Source organism: Penicillium riverlandense (assembly GCF_028828495.1).
Source record: "Penicillium riverlandense strain IBT 135883 chromosome Unknown utg000006l_segment0_segment0, whole genome shotgun sequence".
Lineage (NCBI taxonomy): Eukaryota > Fungi > Ascomycota > Eurotiomycetes > Eurotiales > Aspergillaceae > Penicillium > Penicillium riverlandense.
This window is the reverse complement of record NW_026643197.1, coordinates 3,028,499-3,051,717: the sequence shown is the minus strand read 5'-3', so window position 1 is coordinate 3,051,717 and position 23,219 is coordinate 3,028,499. Positions and strand designations below refer to the sequence as shown.

The 23,219-nt window shown below is 51.5% G+C and overlaps 11 protein-coding genes across 11 annotated transcripts; 5 read left to right on the top strand and 6 right to left on the bottom strand.

Moving 5' to 3' along the window:
- Positions 1–633: 633 nt before the first annotated feature.
- N7474_007437 (putative voltage-gated chloride channel (ClcA)) lies at positions 634–3,479 on the top strand (the record flags this gene model as incomplete). The annotated part of the gene is made up of 3 exons (XM_057198847.1): positions 634–2,814; positions 2,866–3,255; positions 3,324–3,479. 3 exons carry the CDS (start codon positions 634–636, stop codon positions 3,477–3,479), a joined length of 2,727 nt encoding a protein of 908 aa, XP_057052287.1.
- Positions 3,480–3,869: 390 nt separating this feature from the next.
- Positions 3,870–4,769, bottom strand: N7474_007436 (dihydrofolate reductase; the record flags this gene model as incomplete). Its single annotated transcript, XM_057198846.1, has 1 exon — positions 3,870–4,769. The coding sequence occupies one exon, from the start codon at positions 4,767–4,769 to the stop codon at positions 3,870–3,872; it is 900 nt and encodes a 299-aa protein (XP_057052286.1).
- Positions 4,770–5,422: 653 nt separating this feature from the next.
- On the bottom strand, positions 5,423–6,091 carry N7474_007435 (uncharacterized protein; the record flags this gene model as incomplete). Its single annotated transcript, XM_057198845.1, has 1 exon — positions 5,423–6,091. One exon carries the CDS (start codon positions 6,089–6,091, stop codon positions 5,423–5,425), a length of 669 nt encoding a protein of 222 aa, XP_057052285.1.
- An 809-nt stretch (positions 6,092–6,900) lies between these two features.
- On the top strand, positions 6,901–7,779 carry N7474_007434 (uncharacterized protein; the record flags this gene model as incomplete). The annotated part of the gene is made up of 2 exons (XM_057198844.1): positions 6,901–7,541; positions 7,590–7,779. The coding sequence occupies 2 exons, from the start codon at positions 6,901–6,903 to the stop codon at positions 7,777–7,779; spliced, it is 831 nt and encodes a 276-aa protein (XP_057052284.1).
- A 1,132-nt stretch (positions 7,780–8,911) lies between these two features.
- On the bottom strand, positions 8,912–10,390 carry N7474_007433 (serine hydrolase domain-containing protein; the record flags this gene model as incomplete). The annotated part of the gene is made up of 6 exons (XM_057198843.1): positions 8,912–8,919; positions 9,078–9,477; positions 9,535–9,609; positions 9,673–9,847; positions 9,916–10,192; positions 10,306–10,390. 6 exons carry the CDS (start codon positions 10,388–10,390, stop codon positions 8,912–8,914), a joined length of 1,020 nt encoding a protein of 339 aa, XP_057052283.1.
- Positions 10,391–11,574: 1,184 nt separating this feature from the next.
- N7474_007432 (RNA polymerase II mediator complex head subunit MED22) lies at positions 11,575–12,134 on the bottom strand (the record flags this gene model as incomplete). Its single annotated transcript, XM_057198842.1, has 4 exons — positions 11,575–11,760; positions 11,858–11,926; positions 11,975–12,039; positions 12,101–12,134. The coding sequence occupies 4 exons, from the start codon at positions 12,132–12,134 to the stop codon at positions 11,575–11,577; spliced, it is 354 nt and encodes a 117-aa protein (XP_057052282.1).
- Positions 12,135–12,522: 388 nt separating this feature from the next.
- On the bottom strand, positions 12,523–13,509 carry N7474_007431 (spliceosome-associated CWC15 family protein; the record flags this gene model as incomplete). The annotated part of the gene is made up of 6 exons (XM_057198841.1): positions 12,523–12,771; positions 12,823–12,907; positions 12,956–13,249; positions 13,299–13,375; positions 13,430–13,452; positions 13,500–13,509. The coding sequence occupies 6 exons, from the start codon at positions 13,507–13,509 to the stop codon at positions 12,523–12,525; spliced, it is 738 nt and encodes a 245-aa protein (XP_057052281.1).
- A 45-nt stretch (positions 13,510–13,554) lies between these two features.
- N7474_007430 (exosome non-catalytic core subunit RRP45) lies at positions 13,555–14,700 on the top strand (the record flags this gene model as incomplete). The annotated part of the gene is made up of 4 exons (XM_057198840.1): positions 13,555–13,578; positions 13,626–13,840; positions 13,907–14,026; positions 14,085–14,700. Coding segments are annotated over 4 exons (975 nt in total), but the record flags the coding sequence as incomplete, so codon positions are not given.
- A 660-nt stretch (positions 14,701–15,360) lies between these two features.
- On the top strand, positions 15,361–19,532 carry N7474_007429 (aminophospholipid-translocating P4-type ATPase DRS2; the record flags this gene model as incomplete). Its single annotated transcript, XM_057198839.1, has 3 exons — positions 15,361–18,278; positions 18,329–18,632; positions 18,687–19,532. The coding sequence occupies 3 exons, from the start codon at positions 15,361–15,363 to the stop codon at positions 19,530–19,532; spliced, it is 4,068 nt and encodes a 1,355-aa protein (XP_057052279.1).
- Positions 19,533–19,984: 452 nt separating this feature from the next.
- N7474_007428 (MFS transporter) lies at positions 19,985–21,427 on the top strand (the record flags this gene model as incomplete). The annotated part of the gene is made up of 1 exon (XM_057198838.1): positions 19,985–21,427. One exon carries the CDS (start codon positions 19,985–19,987, stop codon positions 21,425–21,427), a length of 1,443 nt encoding a protein of 480 aa, XP_057052278.1.
- A 312-nt stretch (positions 21,428–21,739) lies between these two features.
- N7474_007427 (sterol desaturase family protein) lies at positions 21,740–22,795 on the bottom strand (the record flags this gene model as incomplete). Its single annotated transcript, XM_057198837.1, has 1 exon — positions 21,740–22,795. One exon carries the CDS (start codon positions 22,793–22,795, stop codon positions 21,740–21,742), a length of 1,056 nt encoding a protein of 351 aa, XP_057052277.1.
- Positions 22,796–23,219: the final 424 nt, after the last annotated feature.

Below are 23,219 nucleotides of genomic sequence, written 5' to 3'. Positions count from 1 at the left end.
ACAAGTGCATGTTCTACGGTCACAAGAGAGATAACCTTATATGATGACCGGGACCGTTAGCTGTCAGTCATGCATGCATCTGCCGAGCGATCGGTTGATGATCCGAGCATATTGATCTAGAGCTAGTGCACTTCGACCCCTACCTAACTGGACCGCTTTCTTTTAATTTCTTTGGTTATGTCTGATCGGGATCCATGCTGATCCTTCCAGATGGAATTCTTCCTCTCACGAATGAATGTCTCGGTTGGGCCTGTTCCCCTCCTTCAGTGGATACACACTCCCACACTCATCGAATCAGACCACCAATTTCGCCAGCGGGAGGCGCGGGCAACCAAAATCCCGCCCGTACCATACCTGGACTCCGTACGCCGTGTACTATATTATCCATGCCCAGTGACGGATTCATCTGATCCCCGGGTGGGTCATCCTCTCTCACCTGACGCGTTCCCCCGTCGATCGCCCGTTAGTCAACTTCAACTCCCCTCCACTTCTTTCCTCCTACATCCATGGACCACTCCGGGATAATATGATCGAGATCGAGTACGGCCTGCAGCAGCTCTTTGATCTGCCAGGCATCATTGATCACCACCTACCACCACCATAGAGATCTCTTCGCTTCCTGATCTCGTCGACATGCCTCGCTCCGTGCCACCGATGACCTCGGACTCGCGAAGTGACCCTGAGCCGGACTTTGAACGAACCCCGACCAATCGCACCGCACCGCCATCCCCTAACGCCTACCGCCGCGCCCAGAGCTACCTCTCCGAACCACACACCGGCTACCAATCCCTCGAGCCACCCCTCGAGATCACAGAGACCACCAGCCTGCTGGGGTCCAGTCAAGGCAGCCGAAGAGTGCCGCGACGCTCCTACACCAGCACCTCCGGAGTCGCCGGCCCAGACTCGCTACGCCATCTCCTGGCCGCTGGGAGTCTCCGCCGAGCCAACCACAGCCGTACGAACTCGCAGGGCCGACGATTCAGTCGGCGGGAAAGCTTTGGCGAGGATAGCAGGCTGTCCAGTGCTCCGCCGTCCACGAAAGATGGTCTGACGGCTTCGTCGTTTCTGGACGAGCGCACGTGGTACGACCAGTTCACCTCCACAGACTGGGTGCATGACAGCATCGCCGATGGCGCGCGTCTGCGTCAGCTCCGACAACGAAAAGATATTCGGGGCCGACTGCTCTCGGCGTTCGATGGTGTCCAGGGGTGGATTCTGGTTGCCCTGATTGGATGCATCACTGCGGCCATCGCCTACTTTGTGGACGTGACGGAAGAGTCGGTGTTTGACTTGAAAGAAGGATTCTGCACGAAGCACTGGTTTTCGAGCCGGAGTAGCTGCTGCAAGGATGTGGAGGATTGTTCGTGGAAGTCATGGTCCACCCTCTTCAGACCGGCTGGACCCGATAACCAATGGGTGGACTTTGGCATGTTCGTTCTATGGGTGTTGGTGCTTTCCGTCATATCCTGTGCCCTCACGTTGCTCACCAAGACTGTCGTACCCTCTTCGGTGTCGCTGACAACTCTGGATGAGAATCTGGGCGCCGAGTCTCGTGGAACTAAGACCGGTGGCGATCTCACGCAGCTCTCTGGTTCCCCCGTCTCCCAGACCAGTCCGCATGGGACACTTCCCAACATCCCGTCGCGGCCCGCCATGACCTACTACTCCGCAGCCGGAAGCGGAGTGGCCGAAGTGAAAGTGATCAACAGCGGCTTTGTTCTTCATGGATACTTGGGTTTGAAGACCCTCGTCGTTAAAACCATTGCCTTGATTTTCAGTGTTGCATCGGGCCTCAGCCTGGGGAAAGAAGGTCCATACGTCCATATTGCCACCTGCGTGGGGAATATCTGCTGTCGGTTGTTCGCCAAGTACAACCAAAATGACGGCAAGCGTCGTGAGGTGCTGAGTGCGAGTGCGGCTAGTGGTGTTGCGGTGGCCTTTGGGGCGCCGATTGGCGGCGTGCTCTTCAGCCTGGAGGAGGTCAGCTACTACTTCCCTCCGAAGACCCTGTTCCGTACGTTCTTCTGCTGCATTGCAGCAACGCTGTCGCTGAAATTCCTCAACCCCTACGACACGGGCAAGATCGTCCTCTTTCAGGTCAGATATTTGTCTGACTGGGAGATCTTCGAGGTATTCCTCTTCATCTTTCTGGGGGTGCTTGGTGGTGCGATTGGCGCATTGTTCATCAAAGCCTCGAGTCTCTGGGCCAAATCCTTCCGTCGGATCCCCCTCATCCGGCGGTGGCCCATGCTGGAAGTGGTTCTGGTGGCGCTGTTGACCGGCCTGGTGAGCTTTTGGAACCGCTACACCAAACTGTCCGTCACTGAGCTTCTGTTTGAACTGGCCAGCCCCTGTAACGAGGAAGCCGTGGAGATCACTGGACTGTGTCCTCGCGAGGAAGGCATTCTCGAAATCATCAAGTACCTCCTGGTAGCCTTTGTCATCAAGAGTCTCCTGACAGTGGTGACTTTTGGCATCAAAGTTCCGGCCGGTATCTACGTTCCATCTATGGTTGTTGGCGGTCTGATGGGCCGCATTATTGGGCATGCCGTACAGTACCTGGCACTGCGCCACCCGACCTTCTTCTTATTCGAATCGTGTCCTGCCGGTATAGGCACCGAGTCCTGTGTCGTGCCGGGCGTGTACGCCATGGTCGCTGCAGGTGCGACCATGTGCGGTGTAACGCGACTCTCCGTCACGCTGGCCGTGATTCTATTCGAGCTGACGGGGAGTCTCGACCATGTCCTCCCGTTCTCGCTGGCCATTCTATGCGCCAAGTGGACAGCCGATGCTATTGAGCCGAGGAGCATATATGTGAGTTCTGTTTGCCCCCTCCAAGTCAAAACAGTTACTGATGATCAATAGGACTTCCTAACGGACATGAACTCCTACCCCTTCCTCGACAGCAAGCTTCAACCCCTCTCGGACGCCGAACTAGGTGATATCGTCCGACCAGCTCGCCGGAGCCGAATGATCGACATTTCCAACTCGCCATTCGTGGCTGCGACGGAGCTCCGCTCGAAACTGGAACAGCTGCTCATGGCCGGCGAACTTGACAGCGGACTTCCGATTTTGCGTGACGGTGTTCTAGCCGGCTTGATCCCCGCTCCAGATTTGGAGTATGCGCTCGATACACTCGGCGACAACGAAGAGAGCGCAATCTGCTGCATGTCTATTGATGCCACTTCGGCTATTTATGATAGTGAGAACGAAGCGGAAGGTACCCAGGTAGACTTCACCAGATATATTGACCCGGTAAGTCAAGGCAATCTCTTTGTTTTTTCTCTTTGGAATATCTGTCCTAACAATCAACGACAACTCAGGCTCCTATTTCCCTCGACATCCACTCCCCCATCGACCTAGTCTACCAATGTTTCACCAAACTGGGGCTGCGCTACCTATGCGTCCTCCGGGACGGCCAATATGCCGGCCTGGTGCATAAGAAAGCATTTGTGAAATTCATGAAAGAGAATGAATAGATCCGGAAAGACAATCGTCAAGTTACATCTACGTTTCTCGACACGAACGAACCGCATTTATGAGCGTTAGGGAATTTTTGTCTGATTTCTGTATTGCATTGCATTTTTGCTTTTCTTTTCTTTTCTTTTCTTTTTTTCGTTCTCCCCAGACCGGACCACAGCTTTTGCACTGTACACATTCTTGTTACGAGTGATTTGATTGGACTTGACTGACTTGACTTGCATTTGATTTGGATTTTGGAATTCGTACATAGCGACGTCGCATCTCCTTTGGAATGACTCGCGTCTCATCTCCAATCGAGCACACTTGCAATGCATTACTTCTCCACCGCACTACACTGTATATCATCACATCCACAAGGACCATGATTATAGATGCTAGAGTATATCTCAAACCCTCTCAAACCCAACCATCTGAATCTCCACCTCCCCATCCTCCCTCCATTCCCCACTAACCTCCTCCCCAACCCATTCCGAGACCTCGTCCTTCGAAACACTCCGCCACCCATTCTGCGCGCTCAGCTCATCAACAGGGAAGAACGTATCGCAGTCGAACGCCGACGGCGGCTCCGTCTCCTTCCCTTCTTCATCTGCAGTGCGTTTACGGGCCACATTCGTCATAACCACCCTGATCGGTCTGCGTGATAGTTCCGTTGATGCTGCGGTTGATGACGATGGTCTTGCCAACGCGGCCGCATAGATCTCGGCGCCGCCGATTACATAGATCTTGCCTAGGCGGCCGCTGGCTCCGTAGTGTTTGTGTAATTCGGTGAGGGCATCGTCGAGACTGCGCGTGACGATTGCGTCGGTGACTGGTTCTTCTGGTTTCTTCGCAGGTTTCGCCTCCGTATCTTCTGGGCCCGTAGACGCCTCTACTCCAGCAGCACCAGAGGCAGCAGCAGCCTTGGCAGCAATCTTCCCCCTCCTAACCTCCAACTCCCGCATGACCCCCTCCGCCACAGCCCCAGACTTATCCCGGGTGATAACGACATTAATCCGTTTCGCAAGCGGGCGCAGATGCACCGGGACAGAATCGTACGTCTTGCGGCCCATGATGATGGCGTTGGTGGTTCCCGGCGCGGGCGGACGCGATGTCACACGCGCGAAGAAGGTCATGTCTGCTTTTATGCGCGGCCAGGGGAGGGTGCCTTTGTGGCCGATGCCGAGGCGGGCTGTTTGGGATGCTGTGCCATTGCCATTTGTGGATGCGGATGGTGTTGGTGGCAGGCGGACGGGGGTCGTGGCCACTATTAGGGTTAGGGGGAGGGAGTGCTGGGCTGGGGGTGGCATTTTGGTTGTTTGAGGTGGTGTGTTGAGGGAGAAGTTGAAAGTGGGAGGAAGATGGGTTTGTTTATCGGAGCTGCGCACCTTATCGGCGTTGATAAGATCTATATCCTGCATCAACGTCAAGAATTTGGACCACACACTTGTTTTCTAGTAAAACATAATAGCGGTCATAGATCTAACTGTTTATTGAAGTGGTACTTCTGAGTACATATCTTCAGCGATCATTTTGCTACAATAATCGCATGCCTACGTGTGGTAGGCTATAGAAAGCCGTCCAACCGCACAGGAAGAAAAGCCGCTGAACCAGTCAGTTCATGCCCCGAAGGGCCCAGAAACTAAAATACAAAACCTGCACGGCCCCGAAAAAATTTCCCACGTGGCTAGAGGTCGCACTAGTCGGCTGGCTGCCCCATAAGGGGTCTTAGGCCCTCGCCTGGCATTCCCTCCACTACCACGCAGGTCCAGTCAACGGGACCCTGCGATACATCGACGCAGCTCAAGGCAGGAAACCTTTTAGGCAACAGGGAAGCGATTAACGCCGGCTCAAATCCTTGCACCACTGGTTGGCTGGTGTTGTGTTGTTTGACTGGCCTGCTTGGCTTCCTGCCACCCCAAGAAAGAAGAAACACTGTTGAGCAGTAAGACCAGTTGTGGCCTCAGTGGCCGGATCTTTGACAGCTTCTGAATAAAAAAAGTGTCCAGTTGCCGTTGACAAGCTCTTGCTTGAAGAACACGTGGCAGTCGTAGATCGAGAAGAACCCATATTTTACATGGAGTTCTTTCATGTATCGCGCCAGCTGCCCAATAGCTCTCTTTAAGTATACCATCATTATGAGTGTCATCAGTTTGTTCACTTGATGATCGGGAACCCATGGGGCCTTCAACTCCCCAACTGCCTTGATGGATCCCTGGGAGTCCATGATGATGCTGTCCGGGGTGCGCGAGTAGGAACTTGCTGAGCATTTGAAGTCTGCAAACCTCAAATCATAGCTCTGTGAGCTGAATACCGCGCTCATGGCCTGTCCCACGTTCTGTTGGAAGCGTCCTTGCACTCCGGTTTCATCCCCAACGCAGACTTGCTCATGGGCGACGTTGTGGTGACCTGGCTGCCCGGATGGGCCGTATCCAACGATGCCAGGGTGTTGGTGCCACTCTTGCTGGTTCACGGCTTCTGTAACTTCCTTTTGGAAAGTAATCCACTGTTCAAGCCGCCCAGCATACTTTATCTGATGTAAAGCACTGGACGTGGTGCTTTTAGGACCTCTCTTCAGAGGAGGTAGCCTCTCGTCGACCACGTTTTTCGCGCGCTTTGATTTGCCGACCATCGCGTTTCTCGTTGGAGATTGAAGTCCGATAGCTCACAACGATTGTGGTTCTTGAAGGTGGATGAGTAGAGTCTTCAAAGGTGACAACAACAGTAGGCAAGCACGAGAGAACATGAGTGTGCTGGTAAACAATTGATTTCTGGAGCCCAATGCCAGTAACGCAAACATCTGCGCTCTATTACTGATACCTAAGTAATTGTCTCCCATGCGCTATTTGGTAAAGTATAGCTATCTTTACATTTAAGAATTTAAATGTCTTAGTCGAGAAGACACTTCATGCTGTATAAGACAGTGTTGGATGCGAGATGTGGAAATATCAGGCATCGCTTAATATATGGAACTTCACCGCAAACAAGGAAAGAAAATACTGCCCCAGGAACAGTTACGTTTTCCTTTGCGCTCTGGGTGTCCCTTCTACTTAGATGGGCTCGTATGAACTCCACTGATGTAGCTACCGAAGACGTGGGATCCGATATGGGTTTCAGTTAGAACGTGAAGTTATTAGATATGACATTTGTTGATGGCAGGCCCCATCCAAAATAGACCTAGCTGAGAGTTTTCTTATTGCATGACTACATACTACATGTGTAGGTAGACACCTCCCCAAGTATTTCATGTTTGAGGTTTTTTGAAATTCACGGGCATAGAGTTCCAATGACGTAAATAGACTGCAATAGGGCTTGAGATTCTTAACGGGTACTAAATCAGAGTTGCAGTCCTCAGGCACCAGAGTCACTATTGTGATAAGCTTTTGTACTTATGGGTCAACCTCTCTTCTCTTCTCTCCCGCAACTCCCGCATCAGCCATCATGACTGAAGTCGGTTTCTTTCCTCCTCCCCATTATGCGCTAGGCAAGATTATCACCTTCGAGCAGCCTGAGCACACCGCGTGGATCATCACCACCAAGCTCTCCCAGCAAAACTCTCAGCTGGAGGAGTTCGACGTTGAACCAGGGTTACCTTCGTGGGCCTTTGCGACCTTCCTTGTCCGCAACCCTGCAACTGGCCAAGAGGCCTACATGCGTGTCTACCAGCAAGTTCCGCACCTGGGAACAGAGTTCTTCCCGGTTGACGAGCGAGCCAAGCAGGCCACTCCTAGCTACCACCGTGAGGTCCACGCCCTCAAGGCCCTCCACGAGCAAAAATCGACCATCACGCCTGCCCTCCTTGCCATCAAAGAAGACGTCCAGGATGGTCAAGGGTTTGTTCCTGGTGGTTACATTATCCACACTGTATTCCAGCGCGTCCCTGGAGTTCGACTGGCTGATGACAGGATCTTGCCTCGGTATCGAGCTTCACCTCATACGTTCTTTGCAAAGTTCAGCGATCTTGAGCGAGAGCAGATTCGAATGTGCTTTGACAAGGAGTATCGCATGCTAGCGAAAATGGGGTGGGTGCCCACATTTCCTTGGGCAAGTAACTTGTTCTGGGACGCTTCTTTCCAGAAATTGTGAGTATTTTATCGTGGTTCTACGCTTGTGGCTAATCATTGAAGTAGGTACTTTGTTGACTTCAGGGACCCTACCAAGATTGGGTCCCCCGACGAGGACGTCGTCGGGGGTGGTGATGAGGAGGAGAATGAGAATATGGAAGAGGAGCCTATGCTCGATATTTGGGAACGGTGGGGCCTCGCCATTTCCCCTGATGGTGATAAGGACCGAGCAGATCTGTCCAGATGGGAGCTCTAGTTTCCTTCCCAATCCCAGTCTGTGTGCCTACCTGTCTCTGGGTAGCTGCAATTTTCTTTTATATGGTCTGGGGATATTCTAATGATAGTAGCTTGTCAATGGAAGGAGTTTCCTTTCAAAACAAGAATAGTGCGTCTTCTTTCAGACGTAATAATGGTGATGGTAAGGCTACCCTCTCGGGAAGCGATCAGCTCTGGGATCACGGGGTGAGCCGCTCCCTGAGCGCTCTAAGCTAGCCCTGAGCAAGCTCTGAACGATCTCTGAGCGACCTCTGAGCGGGACCTGAGCAACCTGAGCGCTCACCCCGTTGCTCACCCCCTTTCGCTCTCATCGTGCTAACCGCTCTACTGCCTATTGATGTTCCTAGGGGTCCAAGCCAAAATGACGTTTTCTATCGCTAGTAACTTTCACCCTCCCCTTCGAACTTCCTAGTGACAAACTTGATTTTCTTGAATCCACCTCAGGAATTAAACAACCCGTCATTTTTACGTTCTATCCTTAGCACTGCCGAAATAGGCATCGATATCCAACTCTTTATAATGAGACTTAAGCACGCTGGATCCGCGCTTCGTATTTGTGTCAATCAATTATCTATAGATCTATAATTCTTCTATCAGAATGCTATTCCAATGACAGTTTCATATATTTCTTTCATTTACATCCATTTCTCCCCAACAGAGTATCCCATACACGCTTCTTGTGGCTCCGGCTTTGGGGGCGAGGATGAGGCTCAACCTCAAATCCTCTATGCAAATCTCCGTCTGGGAGGCCCAAGCGCAGCCTAGTCGGTTATAAAGTCCCATTCACTAGTTTGACACGGTTCAAATGTGAGTGAGAGTCGGCCCTAATCGCGCAACCGGTGCATTGGCCTTCTCAGCTGACCTACAGGGTGAAATCATTGGATGGTCTCGTTTGACTAGAAACACGCGGCCCCTTGACATCTGCACACAGCTCCGCCTGACGCCTTTCGTGTCATGAGAGCTCCTTCCAAGCTTCCTAGCAATTAATTGCAGCCGGCTCATATACATCATAAAGTGACTTCTCGAACTCGCGAATAAATCCCGCTGTCACACGTTGATCGTGGACAATCATGCTCTGAGAGCCATAAAAACCACACAACCCAGCCTTCCGGTCAATCCACTATCAAGTGTTAGTAGAGATCAGTTGAGAAGGCAACGCAAAAGGAAGTACCCAATAACAGCACGTAGCGCCTTGCCAGGTAATGCTACCAGCCTTTCTACCTCCTAACAAATCTGCTTGGTTCACCATCCCGGCGAGACAATGGTCTACTTCCATACCGACGGGAGCTAAGTCACCGAAGTTATCTTCGAGATGTTCGGGATTAGTTCGGAAATGTCCAAACGTCTTTCTGTTAGGCAGGCGGTAACCGAACATGAGGTCGGTTGTCTCAGGATGAAGTAACTTCTCATCGTTACGGAGCAAAGATGAGAGGAGCTTCAGGAAATCTGTACCAGAAGTATATAGGTTGGAACCGCCCATGTCGACTTTGGGATTGATTGGATATACACTCTCAGACGGTTGGACAGTGCCATCGGGACGTCGAGATGTCAGATGCATAAGGTTGGCAGCGACATGTGGATTGTCCAAGAGACGGTACGTCGTATGTGTCATTCCCAGCAGCTTAAATATGTTTTCGAGGCAGTATTGCTCGAGAGTCATATTTGTGACTCGCTCAACCTATAGTGGCTTAGTGATGATCTAGCAAAGAGTCGGCGATACAGAGATAATTCTCACGATTTGGCCAGCCCAATCGGTACCCTGTCCGTACACCCAATCTGTCCCTGGTTCAAATAAAAGTGGCACAACCGACTACCGTTTCATTGATTGTTATTAGGAAAGGGAAGGTAGCAAAAAGTGGAATCAATGACATACCAAACTACCCATCATCTCCCGAACTTCCTCTAATGCCTTTGCTTTGACTTTAGGGTCGTCATTCTTGAAATATCGCATAAGTACGGTTCCTCTGCTATCGCCAAGAACAGCGTAGTATTTCATTAGCTTTTCCTCGTCCAAGCTAGCGATCCCGGAAGTATGGGATAACAGCTGCCTAAGAGCCGGTTAGAAAATCATGACTCCCTCAATAGTACAAGGTACGGAACGAAATTGAGGTGTTACCTCAACGTGATCCGATCCTGCGCTCGAATCAAAAGAGGCTTCTCTCCGTCTTCTTCCCCTTCAAACCCAACTAGAATTTGCGGATGTTTCCATTCGGGTAGAAATTTAGCAATGTCATCATCTAGCCCTACTAAGCCACGCTCAACCACCTGCATTGCCGCCACAGACGTGACCAACTTCGTGACAGAGGCGAGACAGAACGTTGTGTCAGACGAGACTGGTGGGGAGTCTTCTTCTAAACGACTTTTGCCAAAGGGTTTGAAGTACTCCAAGGAACCTGAGGTTCGACTAGTCAGCTAGATGACTGTTACTAGTAGTGACATCGCGGTGGTTGTGGCGGTCGTGGTGGTGAGAGAGAGAGAAAGAGAGAGAGAGAGAATATATGCTCACCATCGCGACTGGCCGCAGCAAGGACAGTGGCTGGCAGCTTCCTAGTCATGGTGGCTCGTTCGATCTTTTCCTCAAGAGCCTGCATTTTGTGGACGGATAGGGATAGGACTACACGAGGATTATGAGAAAGAGATTACTTTTTATATTAGGTGGGTGATAGGTGCTATTTATATTGGGTGGGTGGTGGGTGGCAGGATTTGAGATAAGCGCGGGGTCATCACTACACTAGTACCCGCCCCGTAGTGGTCCAGTGCCTGGCGAACAGGATATTTTCATAGATGTTGGCCGGGGAGCCGCTGTCCCAAAATGGAGCGAGCCCGCACAGCATCTCAAAAACCAGGATGCCCAATGACCACATAAAGACCAAGTTAGACTGACACAGATATTAGACAGCTGCCGAATAGAAGAACAGCTATCGACTGTTATGCACCTCTAACCTGAGAAAGGCGTGGTAGTTGTAGCTCGAGAACAACCCGTATTTGACATGGCGTTCTTTAGTTTGGTGATTCATAATATTTCACCGCTGTGGTATTCCTCGCCATCACGCACGCTGCCAGAACTTGGTGCCCCAGCCGAACGTGGCCTCGATGGAGGTGATGGTGGATGCGGCGGCGGCAGTAGCGGGAAGATTGGAAGTCATGGTGGCTGGTCGTACGAAGGAATGGTTTCGATGAAAAGAGCCATTTTGAAGGATGGCGATGGCAATAATAGCAAAACACTGAATGACACGAGTTGCGTCAATGTAATGCTCTGGGCCAGAAGCGAATGGGTTTGAAACCACGTACCTTGCATATCGATATTGTATTGTGAAGCTCGTAGCAGAATCGCCAGTGTATATAAATTCAAGCCTCTGGGATATCGAAACCAATAGTGGTTGCGGTAGTGTTGGGTCACCACAGTAGGTGAATGTAAGAAGAAAAGAAGGGAGGAGGACTGCTATTACATACCAGGTTACAGGTCTAGGCAGCATGTCTACCACCACCCACTCATTGATAAACAAACAAACAATGGGACCGATAAATGTATCTTGACAAACATGTCCAAAAAAAATATGCCGTTCTAGTTCTTTTATGCCATGAAATAGCTGATATTGGTAAGTTCAAGGATAGATAACGCCTGCTATACGTACATGAAAAAGAGGCAATGATTCATATCCCCCTCTATATCCATCCATATCCATGTTATTGTATCGCTAAATCCCAACACCAAACACCCTGCCCACCAATTAAGAAAAAAAATAGACCGCCAGCGCACCGTGTACGCAAAACGCTACTCAGAATACGGCTTCAACAACCCACCCTCCTCAACAGCCTTCCGCACGGCAAGTACATCCTTCTCCAGCTTTTCTCTCCGCTGCACGTCACGCTCGTCTTCGCCGAGAGTATTCAGCTTGCCAAAGAGCCAGGTTTCTTTCATGGTGCGGGTGAGGGCGAGAATGTCTTCTGCGGCGCGGATCTGGATGGGCATGGCATGTTAGTATTTTCAGTTACTTAGGAAAGAAGAGTGAGAGATAAGTGTCTGGAGCTCAGGGCGGCTGGAGAGGGCGGATTACCAATGCAGTAGACTCCACATCTAGTTGGTACGTTTCCACGGCCGTGGAGGTGTAGCTTGGGTTGTCGACCTGGAAATTGGGTTAGTAGCCTCCAGGTGCAGATCGGAATAGACTTACTGTAGCTGTTGCCATGATATTCTCGAACCGTTGGAGCAGTTGCGAGATATCGGCATTGATGCGATCTGGATCGGGGCTGTGTTAGCAGACAAGATGTTCAAGTAGTACACACAGAGCAAGACTCACTTTGCAGGGCTTTTGCTGTTGGTTGGGACTCCATGGTGAGGTTGAGGAGGTGAAGTTGGAAGATCGTCTTGATTAGGCGGAGGGCGGTGGCCGTGGGCAATATGGAGAAGTGGGGGATGCAGAGCAGCCCGAACAACATAGAAGGACTGAGCTCAAGTATGACCAAAGATGACTTTTGGTACGAGTATTTCTGCCATTAGCTACAGGCTTAGTATCGTTGGTAATTATTAACAGAAAGGTGATACAGGCTGGAACTACATCCACAACTAGAAATATATATCCGAGACCGGGATAGTTCCTTACGTATTAATATATAGTTTGTGGTCATTGTTGGATGGGTATTCATTGAAAGTCTTTAACTACTACCAACCAAATCCTCCTGCCGCGAAGAAATATCTATCGAACGTATTTCCCCTAAATGCTCAGTTAGTACAATCACAGAGCAGACCGTCCGCAGTACATACCATAAAGCGCTTGTGGAAGTCGGAACGAAGCAGATCATTGACAAATTCCTTGCCATCCTTGCCCTCCGTGCCTCGAGCCTGGTTCTTGAACACCACGTCGTCGTCCCACCGCCGCTTCATATTGAAGTCCTGCGTGTTGAGCAGCGGATTGCCGCGAGCAATCTCGACTTCTCGTTGCTCTTCCTCTTCGACAGCTCGCTCGCGTTCCTGGATATTTGTTAACATGACGTCTCAAACCTCTTGAAAAAAGAACCATACCTCTTTCTCCTTCTGCTCCAGCCGCTCTTTCTTGATCTTCTCCAGCTCGCGCATCAGCTCTGCCGCCTCGTCTTCGTCGTCATCACTGCTGGGGTCAATAACGCTCTTTTACTATGTATTGCGTGGATCATACCTCTCCTCCTCGCTGCTATCGTCTTCCGACCCGTCAGAATCCGCATCAATGTCCCTTGTCTCCTCTAAAATGCGTCTCCGCTTTGCCTCTGGATCTTCCTCTGCGTCACCGTCCGCACCACTTCCGTCCGAGCGGGCGGCGTCCAGCTGCCGCTTTGTGGCAGTAGATTCTGCAACAATCGGCTCGTTAACGGGCACACCGTTCTTCTTAGCGAAGTGCGCCGCCTCGGCTTGGAGTAGTTCTGCGCGAAGATCACGGGCTTGTGTATCGGCGTCGCCACCTTGTCCGGGTTGACTGGGCCACAGTTAGCGCTTGTCTTGTCCCATGTCTGTCCGGCACATACCGGACTTTCAGGTGTGTGTGTGCTGGGAGGAGTCGCTGGTGGTAGGCTGGGCCTCGGAGAGCCTCTTTCCCTTGCGCCTGTGGCTGTTAGTTTTCCATCGCGAATTGGGAGAGTGGGCTTGCGGGTCATACGGGATCGAAGGTCGGTCTGTGAGCTGGACGGGGTTAGCAAGAACCATAAATCAATTCAAGGGAAGCATACCTGTAGTCATTGCGGCTGTAGGAGTGAGTGAGTGTATCAGGTCAAAAAGGTCACGATGATCGCCCGACCGCATTTGCCCGTATCTGCCTCAGGCCTCCACACTTTTCGCTCACCGCCTTGTTCCAGCCAGGCAAAAAGCGCATCGCAAATCCTCTTGGTCCCCGCGCTTCTACAATCATGTCCAAGGAGGCCCCTCTGTCGGTGGCAGAGCGTGACTTCATTCTTGATGCCCTGCACCAGAATGTCCGTCTGGATGGCCGGGGGCTGGACCAGTTCCGCCCGCTGAGCGTTTCCTTTGGCAATGAGTATGGCCATGTCAAGCTGCGGTTGGGCAAGACCAGGTGAGTGCCTCTCCCTTTTTTCGGCCTGAGACCGTGGTTATTGTTTGGGATACTGATTCGGCGTAGCATTGTCGTGCGCATCTCCGCTGAAGTCACCAAACCGCGCGACGACCGGCCCTTCGATGGCCTCTTCAATATTTCTCTAGAGCTGTCTGCAATGGGCTCACCAGCGTGGGAGAATGGACGGTATGCCAATTGACCCAAGCCTTGCCAGCTATTATCTAATGGATTGCCACTCGTACAGTTCCAATGACCTCGAAGCATACGTCTCTCACATCCTCGACCGAGTAATCCGCCATTCCAATGCACTCGACACCGAATCTCTCTGCATCATCCAAGGCGTGAGCTGCTGGAGCATTCGGGCAGACGTACATGTCCTCGATTTTGACGGCAATCTGACCGATGCAGCTTGCATCGGCGTCATGGCGGGTCTCCAACATTTCCGACGTCCCGATGCCGTGGTGAAGGATGGACAGGTGGTGGTCTATGGTGTGGAAGAGCGAGTCCCCGTGGCATTGAATATCACACAGAAGCCGCTTTCGACAACGTTTCACAGCTTCGACGAGGGCAAAACGGTGATTTTGGATGCCACGCGGAAAGAGGAACAGGCGTCGGAGGGCGAGCTGGTGATTGGAATCAACAATGCGGGTGATGTCTGCTTTCTCTCCAAGTTTGCGGGCGACCCGATTGACGCGCTATTTGTGGTGAATAAGTCGAATGTGGCGCTGGAAAAAGTCAAGGAGGTCAACGCCATTGTCGACAAGGTGCTGCAAGCGGACCTGGCCAGGCGGGCGAAGAAGGGTATGGCCGAGGAGGCCAAGGCAGAGAATGACCGCGAGGTATCACCAGACGACCCTTTTGTATGAATAGAATCTTGATGATCGGGACTGGAGTTTCGCATTGTTTTCTTAATGATAAATATTGGCTACCACCAATTATTTCCATAGTATTCCTTTTCTTCCTAGTTGGGTTCTTTTCGCATTTTTGACTTGCGCAGTAATAATATCCCTGCTCAGAGCACTCGATCCATGCTGAAGGGGTTTGGCTGGATCGACGCTATCCTTTAGCGGGAGTTAGTGGCAGTTGGTGTCTCAGGATGGACACTCCTGTAAGCACAACAAAGTGATCTCATGAATGGAACTATCTTTAGATCCCAGTGCTTGGACACTAGTTAAAAAACAATAAGATGAATAAAGATACCAAATCGAAAGCCTGCTAGACATTCTTTTCGCCATACAATAATGCTTCAGCACTCACCGCCCGCCTGGCCCAGAGCTCCATATTGCTGCCTTCGGTCAGCCACGCCATCGCAACCTCTCCCGCTTTTTTTCCACGTCTCCCGCTTATTTCTTGTTTCTGTCTCTCCCTGCCTCCTTTTTCCCTGTTCTCCGCATTTATCCCTTGTGGACTGATCCCTTCTCGCGCTTCGTTGATTCACCTTTCCATCACTTCGATCAATGCCTCAGGGGCATTGCTCCGCCACGCTACCCCAGTGAGCGTGTTCGCTCCGCCTCCCCATCATGGCCAGCGGCAGGCCTCCCGGGTCGCATCCATCCGCTGGCCGCGATGATGACCTGCTGCAACTGGAGGACTCCGGTCCCATGTACAGCTCCGGCCAGGGCCCGCCAGTGAACGATGAACACCTCTTGCAACAGTACAACATTGACGACTCCGATCAACCGTACGCCCAACGCCCCTCCGTATCTTACGATAACTTTGTTGGAAACCGTCCACAGCATGCCGGAGCTTATCCGCCTCGAGGCGACAGCGCGGCACACCCTCCCGCCCAACCTGCCATGCACATCAACGACCCTTACTCTGGGGCATCAATGGACCGGACGTACTCCCAGACATCAGGCCTAGGAAACTACCAGCGGTACTCGGATGAGTTTAGCACGCGCTCGGGCTACTATGATCTCGACGCAGATGAGGACCGGATCGCGGGCTCGCACCGCGTGCGCCAGGCAAATGAGCGCAACAGTATCTTGGGTCTTGGCGGTGGGCTCATGGGCAAAGCAAAACACATGTTGGGCATGGGGCCGCAGCAGTACTCGGAGATGGACCTCCCATTGACAGAAGCGGGAGCTGCTAGACAGCCAACGGTCGACAGCGCTGCTGAGACAACAAGTGAACGAAGGAAATTCCGCGCGTCCGACTTTAAATTCGGCTTTGGACGACGGAAGGTCGATCCATCGACTCTGGGGCCTCGAATCATTACCTTGAATAACCCTCCCGCTAACGCCGTACACAAATTCGTGAGCAACTACGTGTCAACTTCCAAGTACAACGTCGTCACTTTTATCCCGAAGTTCCTCTTCGAACAATTCTCAAAATACGCCAACCTGTTCTTCCTTTTCACGGCTATCCTGCAGCAGATTCCCAATGTCTCGCCAACGAACAAATTCACGACCATTGTCCCGCTGGGTATTGTCTTGTTGGTCTCGGCCATCAAAGAGTTGGTGGAGGATTATAAGCGGCGGGTGTCCGATCGAGGACTCAATTATTCCAAGACTCAAGTCCTGAAGGGTTCCGCGTTTCATGACACCAAATGGGTGGATGTCGCGGTAGGAGATGTGGTCCGAGTCGAGTCCGAACAGCCTTTTCCGGCCGATTTGGTGTTGCTCGCATCATCTGAGCCCGAAGGCTTGTGCTATATCGAAACGGCGAATTTGGACGGCGAGACAAACCTGAAAATCAAACAGGCGATCCCGGAAACCGCACATCTGGTTAATCCCACTGACCTGAGTCGCTTGAGCGGGCGTGTTCGGTCGGAGCAGCCCAACAGCAGCCTATACACCTACGAAGCGACTTTGACCATGCATGCCGGTGGTGGTGAGAAGGAATTGCCCTTGGCACCCGACCAGCTTCTGCTTCGTGGGGCGACTCTGCGCAATACTCCGTGGATCCATGGCATCGTCGTCTTTACCGGGCATGAGACGAAACTCATGCGCAATGCGACGGCAACACCGATCAAGCGAACCGCCGTGGAGCGGATGGTCAACGTCCAGATTTTGATGCTTGTTGCCATTCTCATCGCCCTTAGTGTCATCAGTTCCGTGGGTGATCTCATCGTCCGTCGAACGAAAGCGAACAAACTTTGGTATCTAGACTACGGATCAAGCAACGTGGTAAAGCAGTTCTTCATGGACATCTTCACCTACTGGGTTCTTTACTCCAATTTGGTTCCGATCTCTCTTTTCGTGACGATCGAAATCGTCAAGTACTTCCACGCGTTCTTGATTAACTCTGATTTGGACATCTACTATGACAAGACGGACACACCCGCCACTTGTCGCACCTCATCTTTGGTTGAGGAGCTTGGTCAGATTGAATACATCTTCTCCGACAAGACAGGCACCCTGACGTGCAATATGATGGAGTTCAAGCAATGTACAATCGCTGGTGTCCAATACGGAGATGACGTATCGGAAGATCGCCGAGCTACTGCGGACGATGGCGCAGAGGTTGGTGTCTTCGACTTCAAGACACTTCGATCAAATCTGCACTCGCACCCGTCCCAGAATGCCATCCAACAATTCCTCACTCTTTTGGCTACTTGCCACACTGTCATTCCCGAGCGCTCCACAAGCGACCCAAATGAGATCAAGTACCAGGCGGCTTCCCCAGATGAAGGTGCATTGGTAGATGGTGCCGCTTTGTTGGGCTATCGCTTCACGAACCGGAAGCCTAGATCGGTTATCTTCGCAGCCAACGGCCAGGAGCAAGAGTACGAATTGCTTGCTGTGTGCGAGTTTAACTCCACCCGGAAGCGAATGTCTACCATCTTTCGTTGCCCAGACGGAAAGGTTCGCATTTACTGCAAGGGGGCCGACACGGTCATCATGGAGCGACTGCATCCTGATAATCCCACCGTGGAAGCGACGCTTCAGCATCTGGAAGAGTATGCATCGGAAGGTCTCCGGACGCTATGTTTGGCCATGCGCGAGATCTCCGAGGCTGAGTTCCAGCAGTGGTGGCAGATCTTTGACAAGGCTGCCACTACCGTGAGTGGCAACCGTGCCGACGAACTCGACAAGGCAGCAGAACTCATTGAGAAGGATTTCTATCTTCTTGGCGCCACCGCTATCGAAGATCGCCTTCAGGATGGAGTCCCTGACACAATTCATACCCTCCAGACGGCCGGTATCAAGGTTTGGGTCCTGACTGGTGACCGCCAGGAAACGGCCATCAACATTGGCATGTCGTGCAAACTCATCTCAGAAGACATGACTCTCCTTATTATCAATGAGGACAGTGCGGAGGATACGCGGTCCAATTTGGTGAAAAAGCTCGAGGCCGTTAAGAGCCAGGCGTTATCCGGTGATCTGGAAACGTTGGCCTTGGTTATTGATGGAAAGTCTTTGACATTTGCGCTGGAGAAGGACATGGAGAAGTTGTTCTTGGATTTGGCGGTGCAGTGCAAGGCCGTGGTGTGCTGGTAAGCTCTGTCCGCCCGTTCCTAAGCGTTGCATGCTAACTGTGTTTTAGTCGTGTTTCCCCCCTCCAAAAAGCGTTGGTTGTCAAACTTGTGAAGCGGCATCTAAAGTCTCTGCTCTTGGCCATTGGTGACGGTGCCAACGATGTGTCTATGATCCAGGCAGCGCATGTTGGTGTTGGCATTAGCGGTGTTGAGGGTCTTCAAGCTGCACGATCAGCAGATGTGGCCATTGCACAATTCCGATTCTTGCGCAAACTCCTCCTGGTGCACGGAGCATGGAGCTATTCTCGCATCAGTCGAGTGATTCTGTACTCGTTCTACAAGAACATCGCACTATACATGACACAGTTCTGGGTAAGATGAGGAACGTCCCAAGTGTTTTGTGTATCATGTCTAACTTGATCGCAGTACTCCTTCCAAAACACATTCTCCGGAGAAGTCATCTACGAGTCATGGACGCTGTCCTTCTATAACGTGCTCTTCACCGTTTTGCCTCCCTTCGCCATGGGTATCTTCGACCAGTACATTTCGGCTCGGTTGTTAGACCGGTACCCCCAGCTGTATCAGCTCGGTCAGAAGGGAACATTCTTCCGCAAACACAGTTTCTGGGCTTGGATCTTGAATGGATTTTTCCATTCTCTTGTCCTCTACATTGTCTCTGAGCTGATCTTCTACTGGGATCTCCCCTTGGCCGATGGGACGACTGCTGGCCACTGGGTTTGGGGTGAAGCTCTGTACACCGCCGCCCTTGCCACTGTCCTCGGCAAAGCTGCGCTCATCACCAACATCTGGACCAAGTACACCTTTATCGCTATCCCAGGTTCCATGGTCATTTGGCTTATTTTCCTTCCGGCGTATGGTTTTGCTGCTCCTGCGGTTGGTTTCTCCACCGAGTACTACGGCACTATCCCTGTCCTTTTCAAGAGCCCCGTCTTCTACCTCATGGCCATCTCTCTACCTTGCTTGTGTCTTCTGCGTGACTATGCCTGGAAGTACGCCAAGCGCATGCACTATCCGCAGGCGTACCACCATGTCCAGGAGATCCAGAAGTACAACGTCCAGGACTACCGTCCTCGCATGGAACAGTTCCAAAAGGCCATCCGCAAGGTTCGCCAAGTACAACGCATGCGCAAGCAGCGCGGCTACGCTTTCTCCCAAGCCGACGACGGCGGCCAGATGCGTCTTGTCAACGCCTACGACACCACGCAGGGCCGTGGCCGGTACGGCGAGATGGTCAGTTCCCGCGCTTTCTGATTGAATCGGCAGCGAGCTCCTTGCTCCGGTATATTTGCATTGTTGCTGGGGTTTGAATCACCATGAGATTTTGCTTGAGCGCCATGTCTTACCTTTTTGTACTATGTTTCTTTCCTCTTCCTCTACATTGTTTTTATACTTGTGCCTTGCGTTGAAGGGGGCTGTGACATACCACTTCTTTGATCTCTGTGTTGTATCTTGTATGTTGCAGCGGAATTATGAACATGATCTTTTCTCTTTGCCATCTTCAATCCTGTAAGGTAGTCGGCGTCGTCTCGTTTCCCCGAACTCGGCACTCGGCTAAACGCAGATCCATCTCAATGGGGCCAATTCCCCAGTCTTCTCTCGGCCAAGTTCCTATCTTCCCGACCTCAACCACCATGCTTGATTAAAGATTTGTTCTTGCTTTAAATTGGGTCCTGCAAGCCAAAAGGTGTGCCGCTGGGTGTAAAATGCATGCAGATACCCGGAAATCCCCTGAGGAAGCACCACCCAGCACACGCAGCATCCAAATTCACGACTGGGACGGAGAAGCGGACCAGAACAACCCGCGCAACTGGTCGTTCCTGCGCAAGACCGCATCCACAGTGATAATCTGCTGTATCGGCTTCAACACAACGCTAGGAGCATCAATCTACGCTCCAGGCCACGAACAAGTCCAACATGAATTCAACGTCTCAACAACAGTATCATTGCTGCCACTCTCGGCATACTCTTTGGGGCTAGCTTTCGGCCCTATGATATCGTCCCCATGCTCAGAGACATTCGGCCGCAAGTTCGTGTACCTGCTCACAGTGCCAATATTCGATATTTTCATGCTGGGCGCGGGTTTGTCGCAGAATATCGCCTCGCTGATCGTCTGTCGCTTCCTGGCTGGCCTCTTTGCTGCACCAGGTGTATCTGTTGCAGCGGCGACTATTGCAGATTTCACGGCCCCCTCGCGAAGAGTATATGCCCTGGCGGCGTATTACACTATTCCGTTCATCGGAAGTGCCATCGGTCCACTGATCGGTGGGTTTGCTGTCGAACACAAGGGGTGGCGTTGGACCTCGTGGGCGGTTCTTATCATCGCCGCGGTTGTGCATCCACCTGCTCTCTTCTTGCGCGAGTCCTACAAGACCATCATTCTTGAGCGGAAGGCGAAGAAGCTCGGTCTCGAGGGTCCGCGTGAGTCTGGTAGTGCCGTGCAGCTGTTCCGGAAGTTCATCACATCTACCGTCATCCGGCCGTTTCATATGCTAGCCACGGAGCCATTGGTCGGATTCATTTGCCTCTACACGGGATTCCAGTTTGCACTGCTATACACATTTGTCGTCGCTAGCCCTTGGGTGTTCCAGACAGTGTACGGCTTCTCGCTTAGTGCCCAGGGCCTGTCATTCCTCGGTCTAGTGGCGGGTTGTATAGCCGCACCGTTTATCCTCATCTCAGTAGATATGATTTTACAAAGCAAAAAGCACCCTAGACAAGGACATTCCGCAAATTACAACCCAGAAGAAAGACTCTACACAGCACTATACGGAAGCCTCGTCCTCCCTTTAGCCCTGTTTTGGTTTGGCTGGACAGCAAGACCATCAATCCACTGGATCAGCCCGGTTGTCGCCGAGGGCGTCGCTCTTCTGGGGAGTATTCTCATCTACGTCCCTTGCAACTTCTACATGCTTGACGTATACGGATCGAAGTACGGTGCGTCGGCTAGTGGCGCCTCGTCTTTGTCGCGGTATACGCTGTCGGCCGCATTTCCACTGTTTGTCACGCAGATGTATGAGGCCCTTGGTGTTGGATGGGCAACTAGTGTTCTTGGATTTGCGGCGCTGGTTATGGCACCCATTCCTTGGCTGTTCTATTGGTTTGGGCCGAAATTGAGGGCGAGGAGTGCCTATGAGCATGGGACTTGATCGGGACGCTGTAGACTCTATGTAATTGGTTCGGATGCTTTATGGTCATATATTGGAAGTTCAATAAAGACTTGAGCAGATTATTCGCGTGTGGCAATTATCGTGAGACAGTACTATGTTTAAAATCTCTTTTTTGGAGGGTTTGAATTTTCCCATTTGGCTATTTTATGCTAAAATCAGAAAAGTTCCAATATTGGTCCATTTGATCAATAGTTAAAAGACAGTATATCCCAGAGGCGTTTCTATTCAGTATCTCTTTATGTCGTAACAACATTATTCGCTCCAATATTCAAACCCCACCTGAGCGAACACTCAAAGAAGTGGCATTGTGACACGGTTCGAGTAATCGACGTTCTCTTTCACACTTTCGATGCGGTCATGGCAGGTACCGAAAACTCGGTCCCAAAGACGGGTTTGCTTGCCATAATTGTGGCTCTTTCTCCACCCATAGCGGTGATGGAGATCGTGGTCTTCAATCACTAACTCTGCGTCGAATATCTCTAGAATCCAGTTCACAGTGGAGGGCGCACCGCCGTGGATTCGAAGACCACTGTGTCCAATGATCTCCGAGAAGGCAATATACTGATAGCAGACCCACCACTCATAAAATCCCATAGGCACCCCAAGGACCTTCAATGTGGCAAACGCCATCAATGGAATGCCCGTGATATCCATGAACTCTTGCTCATGGTCGGCGTAAGCAGAGAGTAGCGGGTTGGGATGCTTCGTCAAGTGATGTCGGCGGTGGAACTTCCACAGAGAGCCGGTCGAGTGCATCATGCGGTGATACCAGTAGAACCAGAAATCGACAGTGATACTGTACAGACCGATCTCTAAAGGAAGCCATCGCCATCTGAGGGTTTCTGGCGCCTCGTTCGGTTGGTAGGTAAGGTAGATAGCCATGATCATGCGAAACGTTGATGTCGAGATCAGTTCTCGCATAACCTTGCCAACTCCAGTATCAGGGATCTCGTCCCGTGCATGCTTGTCACCATCCAAAAAGCCGTAGACTTGACCTAGACGGCGCATGATATTCACTTCGTGTATTCCATTAACCTTAAATGCCGTGGAGTATAACGCAAACGCGCCAATAAGGCCCAGGTTCTGGCCGGTATAGGTCGTGTAGGCGTGATGGAGGATAAGCGGGACGGCGGCGTGCAGGAGAATCCACACATGGAGAGACCATTCTCGCACGGCTGGTATTTTCTGTTTCTTGGAAAAGACTGGAACTTCCTTATCGAGAGGGACGATGTTCAGGCCAAACAGTTCTACCATCCAATGCCAGATGGTCCACTGAGATCGGTCGTGGCGCCAGGTCGACACCATCGAGTCCGCAGGATTGCGTATGGTCGTGGTCTGGGTTGCCATTTTGTCTTCAATATTCCCAGGTGATGTAGTGATGGAATGCATCTATACAAACATAGAGGCCCTTATATTATTCCTGGGTCTGGGTCGGCCCCCAACTGCTCGGCATCGATCATAGCATGTGAACTCCTGATCGCCACCCCAACATTTTCCCTAGGGCCACTGGGGGTCTGTGGGGACACAGCCGCGATCGCTAGGAAATGGGAATTGGACGAATCAACGTAGACTGTTCGGCCCAGTGAGGTGCCCAGGCCTTTCTAGGCAGATGAAAATCAAAGCTCATGATGGAAATCGCTTGCCTCGGTCTCCGGGTGCACAGGCGGGGAAGTATCGCATATTCTTCTCGAAGCCGATTTATGCAGACATGAGATACGTCATATTTCATTGGGACTAAAGTAAATAAAAATATTTAGAAACAAACACGAGG